The sequence below is a fragment of the Hippoglossus stenolepis genome, chromosome 7, assembly GCF_022539355.2.
Source record: "Hippoglossus stenolepis isolate QCI-W04-F060 chromosome 7, HSTE1.2, whole genome shotgun sequence".
Classification (NCBI taxonomy): domain Eukaryota; kingdom Metazoa; phylum Chordata; class Actinopteri; order Pleuronectiformes; family Pleuronectidae; genus Hippoglossus; species Hippoglossus stenolepis.
Window position 1 is genome coordinate 21,291,257 of NC_061489.1, and position 6,441 is coordinate 21,297,697.

The following is a 6,441-nucleotide window of genomic DNA, read 5'->3' on the forward strand; positions in this document are numbered from 1 at the left end:
ACAGTGACCATTTTAACAGACAAATATCTTGTGGTCTGATCCCAGCAAAAGGAGAAGCCTACCACCAGGTGGCGCCAGAGTGTTTGTCGCCACATGGTATGGTGTTTCAACAGATGTGTATGAGAGATACTTAACACTTGGTCTCACACAGACCAGAATACTCTCTCACAAACACTATTATAGTCTCTTACATGTACTATCATACTCTCTCACACACACACCATCATTCTCTCTCAAATGTACCATCATTCGCTCTCTCACACACATCATGAGAGTATGATCGTAAATAACAGAGATCAGGATTGTGCATGTAAGAGAGTATATTAGTGTTTGTGTCAGAGTATAGTGGTGCATGTCTGAGAGTATGATATTAGGTGTAAGAGCAATTATGAATGATCTCTCTTGGAAGTGTGTGTGAGAGACTATGATGGTACACTGGTATATAGAGTATACTGGTGTGTGTGAGACCAAGTATTAACTATTTCTCAAAGAGCCTCTCATAGGGAAATGATGATGGTCTTCACAAGTGACTCTCTCTCTCTCTCTCTCTCTCTCTCTCTCTCTCTCTCTCTCTCTCTCTAATAGAACAGACATTATTCACCCACTCGTTCCTGACAGAGAACCACGTAGTTAACTTCTCCCAAACAATCTAATTCTGAAAAAAATAAAAACCATAATTTACTACCTAACATCTCTATCTCTTATTGATCTGTGTTCATTTAATATAATTCCCTGTTAATTTAAGCATAATAGCACAGGCCTTTGTCTGATGGTGTATTATGCTGTTTTTTTCTACTTGGGATAGCTCTCTCTTTTTTCACCATACGTGTGTTTGCATCCCTGAACTTAATTTCTCCTACAAGTTATTAATAAATCAATGAAATCAGTTCACCTCAAATGAGTCTGCATAGAGGGTCAGATTGTTTTATTTCCCTGAAATATTTAAATTTAACAATTTGTTAGCATAAGCACTTGAATTCTTTTAATAATACAGTAAATGCTGATGAAGGCTTAATAAGCTACACATTTTTTTTATTTGTATTGTATTTATGGTATGGAGCAATCTATAATTATCATGCAGCCCAGATGACCTCACTCACTTTTTTTTAACTGAACAACCTCATTTTTTAAATATCTGTGGCTACTTCGCTACCAAACAAGTTGCAACATGTAAACGTGAAACTAGTTAGTTGCTGAAAGCTGCATTTTCCTCTCTGCTGTTCTAGATAACCTGAGGAGGCCTGAATACATCTCTCAAAAATGGTTGATGTTTGCACCCCCACATAAACACTATGAAGATTTTTGGTAATCATGTTAGCTTGAGTGTAGCGTGGCGGTCTGTGGGTTTGAGGAACAGAGGTTTGAGAGCAACGGTGAGAGGAGATCTGACACAGAGAATCAAGAGATGTGGAGAGTTCACAGATAAACATATGAGAGAGACAGAGTACAGTTTGCAAGCGTTGTGTATTTGATCAGCATCATCAGTTATTTTTCTCTGATAATCGTCTATTTTACATGTCATTTTCATTCAAAGCAAATCTTAACATGCTTCTGAAATGTTGTTTGTTAATTATTCCCAGATTAATCAGGTTTATGGACCCAATATCACAACAAACATTCAGAGGTGAAATTATTCAAATGAACCGTGGACCACAGCAATTATTTCAATGCAGTAGTTAAACCTCACTCGTCACATCTGTGTGTTTTCACCTCTATGAGAATGATCTGGTTTTTCAAATTTTGTTTCACCGCACAACTTTGTCTAATGCAGATGGACACACTCACACAAACAGAGAGGGGGGAGGAGTTTCGGTGGTTTTGACTGACGTGCTTTGTATTTTTCCACAACTGCAGACAGCTGTATGGCAAACAATTAGTACAAAATGAGCATTTTGTATTTTGGATACAATTTACATGTTATGTACATATGCATTTAAAACATGTGCAGCTTTTCATAAAATGCCAGAGGACAGATACTCCAACACAAAAACTCCTCCATCGGTCTTTGTTAAGGTACATGTCTGCAACGACAACAAGTCAAACCACAGGCTGCAGCTCCACTGAGAGAAGGCTGGGCCGTCTCTCTGCCCTGAGACCAACCACTGAAGCTGTTGACTCACCACACACCAACTATGGGCTTCAAACTGATATGTAGTGAGGGAAGAGCTACACGCAACTTCAGCAGGCTGATTTTAGTTGAACAAGCTGAAAGTGTTTGTGTGTGTGTGTGTGTTAAAATATATTTTCTGCATGTGCATTTTCATTTATTTCCCCTCATCCTATCCTCATCTGTGCATTTGAATGAGAAGTGACATTCAGAGAGTTACAAGTTATTGATAAAGCTTTGAAATTGAGCCCGAAAATTAGCAAAACATTGATCATCAACTACTCCTGTAAGTTGATGTGATATTAACAAGCATAACAATAAAACACTGGTATTCCACTGGACGTTTTAATAACGGATATAAAAGCAGTACGAGCTCAGCTTCTTGAAACTGAGCGTGAGAAAAGACTGTTCGTATTCACACCTTTATTCGAAACACTCACCACAGCAATGCTTAAGTTTCCACGAATCATTTGGTCTTTGGTGGTGACTGTGCACGTGTGTTTCTGTGTCTGTTTGTGTCTCATGCATCGTTTTTTGCTGTAGTTTTAACCCCATAACTTGAAAATATATAATTATTACTGAGACATGTTTTACAGGTAGTTCCAGTTGTACCATGAACCTCCACTCTTTGGTCTTTTTTGATGTTGTACAGTTTGTTGTGTTTTGTAAACTCAATGTGAATGTGTTTCTGAGATACTGTGTCAGTGGTGCTCTGCTTCCTGCTCACAGCAGCCTGTAGAGAATACAGACGATGGACGGTGTGACCACAACCACCTCCCAGCTCAACATGCTGTGCTTGATCTGCTGTGTGGGAGGGTCGTCACTGGCTCATGCAGCATTTCACTGTGTCAAAGAGCTGCACACATCTTTTTGTCTTTAATTAATTAAATATAAACCGTTTGTCAGATTGTATTTTTTGATTTGAGGATGCAGAATCTTACACTGTAGTTATATATTGTTAAGTGCTGTCAGAATTGATTCGGGCTTCAAAGCTTTGGCATTTAAATGCTTCAGGTTATTGTATTCTATATCCCTTTACTTCTTAATATCCTATTAAATCAAAAGCATTTTTCCAACAGTTATTCAAAGTTGCCCGCACTACATCCTGCTAAACCTGTGGAGTTGACATGAAAATGGGACGAAATGGTAACGACTTTAAAGCAAAGCATCAAAGTCTTTATAAGGAAGTTGAAAAGTATGAACTGAATTAACCGACAGGAGCAAGATTAAGTTTGTTAGAGGTTATAAATGTCAGTTTCAATACATGTTCTGTTAGTTGCCCAGCCTATTTTACAATGTAAGACTGTGGGAAAATATTCTTGGGTACGTCCCTTCATCACAACTGCTCTGTACATTGACGTCTTCCTTGGGCCAAACCCCCCCCAACTTTTAACAAAATAGGTCGATTAGTTTTATGGTGATCCTGTTGACAAACAGCAAAGAAAACACAACATCCTTGAACAAGGTCGTCTTTTTTACTGTTTCTGGAAACCAGCCTCGAATTCTGTTTAAACACAATAGTTCAATAGTTCAATTTGGTCATAATGTGTTGTTAATTATGTTATAAGGGAAAATATCTTATACTTGACCCCATGTAATGTGTGGGAGGTTATTATAATGTTTACTTTCCATCATGTTGTCATTTTTAGAAACATGAAACTCGAGGTTGCTGTTGGTTGTTTCATGTGTTTCGGATGGAAAGATATCAGATATTATTTCCTCTGTGAAAATGAGAGGCCAATCATGTTGCTCTCTCGTTGTTCCCACCCACTTGATATGATTACATGAAGGAAATCTTCCTGCAGTATATAAGCATCTAAATCAACGACTGTCTGAAGAGGATTCATTAAAATGCTGATCTTATTCCAACTACTGCTGCTGCTCAGAGTGACGCGTAAGTCAATCTCTCGATTTTATTTGGAATATACGGGATGTTTTAATTGTTGTTCTTGCGTCAATTCAGCACAGCACATTTATTAGTCTGTCATTATCATTAATCGTTGCTCAATTTGATTTTATTTTTAGGAAGCGAAAGAGATCAGATCTTTGAGACAAAGACTGTTGATGTCGGAGATGAAGTGAAGTTGACGTGCAGCCGCCAGACGACGAATTTCGGAGCCAAGTTATTTTGGATCAGGCTTGTTTCTGGAAACTTGCCTGAATTCTTGGGAGGAACATATTCCCATGATTACCCTGGTGTTAAGAAGACTCCTCACTTTACAGTCAAACAAGAGCCTGGAAGCTTTGTTCTGTACATTAATAAAACAGAGACGAGTGATGCTGGAGTTTACTACTGCATAGAACAAGAAACACTTGACATGAAATTATTGAATGAAACATTTCTGAAAATTAAAGGTAAATTAAAAAAAAAACATTTCACATCTTTTAAAAATACAATAACTTTGCAAACACCAAACACAACTTATGAGCAATTTAATCTTGTCTCTATATTGTCTTTATAAAGAGAATAAATATCTTCTCAATTTACATCAATTCATATAAGTAAATGTATTTAACGTTCATTTTTGTGTTTGTGTTTCCCAGGACCAGAACCTGATATAACTGCCGTCATTCAAGTCCCTCCATCTGATACGGTCAGTTCAGGAGACTCTGTGACTCTGCAGTGTTCCGTCCTGTCCGACTCTGACAACCACACATGTCCAAGATATGACAAGCTGTACTGGTTCAGAGCTGATGAATCTCATCCCAGTTTAGTTTATGTTCATGGCAGTAGTGGTGATGAATGCAACGGGAGCCTTGAAGCTCACTCACCCCACAGATGTGTCTTCAATTTCTGTAAGAGTTTTAGTTCCTCTGATTTTGGGACTTATTACTGCGCTGTGGTCACAAGTGGAGAGATTTTATTTGGACAAGGAATAAAACTGGAAAATGAAGGTAACTGTCTTTATTGTTAAAATATCACATTCGTGTGTTTAATTTAGAATCAATACAATAAATTACTATCATGTATCACAAATTTGTCACATTTGTTCCTTTTGAATTTAAACATTATTTCAAATCCTAATCATCTTTGATTATTTAATTCTTGTGTTTCAGCACTCAACATCTGGACTGTACAGAAGGACAATACAGTTCTGTGTCTGTTAAGTGCTGCATTGGCTATAAGTCTGATTGTTATTGTCGTCCTGATCAAGAAGAAAATGTGTGATTGTTGCAAAGGTGAACAAATATTCTCATATTTTACTTATTTAAAAGTATTTAGCAAAAGATAAATACACAGAATTGACATTACTCCTTTGTGTAAATTGACCTGCAGCATCTTTGATCTTTTATCACACAGCTGGAGTTTCTTTACAAACAGAGGCTGCAGCAGTCGGTGGTAATCCGCCAAGTCAGCAGGTAAGGTACATGATGAAAAGACAGAAACAATTAATAATAGAACCCAACCTATTTATTGATTCATATATGATCCTGTCACCGACACATCGGTATCTGCATTTGTTGCGGGACAGTCTGTCTGTGTCAGTCCGACATGGTTCAAATTATCGAATGATCAAAATGATCTGGTGCAGATTTTGACCTGCAGTTTGACCTCGTTGTCGACCACTGCTGTCGTTTATCTGAGGACGTATAAGAAGACGTGTTCAACTTGTTCCACATACTGAAGGCTCACTGCCATTAAATCTTTTTAATATTGAGCATATCACATGTCCAAGTTGCACAAACTCAGCACTGCACTTCTGTGGGCATTTTACAAAACACATGCCGAATGTGAAGTTGATTAGATGGACGGTTTGCGAGATATATGTTCTACATTATATGTAGATGTAAAATATGTTTAGTTTTTTTTATTTAACTTCTATGTATTTGTTTGTAATCGTTGTTACCAATTTACACAACCACACACACATTAAGGAAAATCTTTGAAAATATATTTAATATTATATAATATTAGCATCAGCCCCCTAAAATCCATATCGGTCAGGATGGTTAGTAAAGCATTGGTTTATTTTCATACGTTAATTTCAAGACATTTTGTTTTTTTCCACATGCTTCCCCAGAGACACGAGGACTCATTGGTTTATTCTGCACCAACCTTCACCAGGAGGAAGGCTGGAAAAACAACCAGGAGAGGAAATGTAAAACCTGCAGATGGAGAAACAGTCTACTCTGGTGTCAGAGCTTATGCGATAAATTAACAATCCAAACAGTCGACTTTCTGATTAAATTGCTATTATCATTCATGTCTTGAACATTGTCAAAAGAACAGTCATTCACATACATGTCACATCTGATGTTAATAACAATATTTGGATCGTATAAAATAATATTTGTATAAAAACATATTTGCAACTGCTTTTGGTGACACCCGA

At 37.3% G+C, this 6,441-nt stretch overlaps 1 protein-coding gene across 1 annotated transcript; it reads left to right on the forward strand.

The window, feature by feature from the left end:
- The first annotated feature begins 3,953 nt into the window (after nt 1–3,953).
- LOC118112421 (signal-regulatory protein beta-2-like) lies at nt 3,954–6,441 on the forward strand. The gene is made up of 6 exons (XM_035161710.2): nt 3,954–4,001; nt 4,133–4,462; nt 4,652–5,002; nt 5,165–5,287; nt 5,409–5,467; nt 6,130–6,441. The coding sequence occupies exons 1-6, from the start codon at nt 3,959–3,961 to the stop codon at nt 6,265–6,267; spliced, it is 1,044 nt and encodes a 347-aa protein (XP_035017601.2). The 5' UTR covers nt 3,954–3,958; the 3' UTR covers nt 6,268–6,441.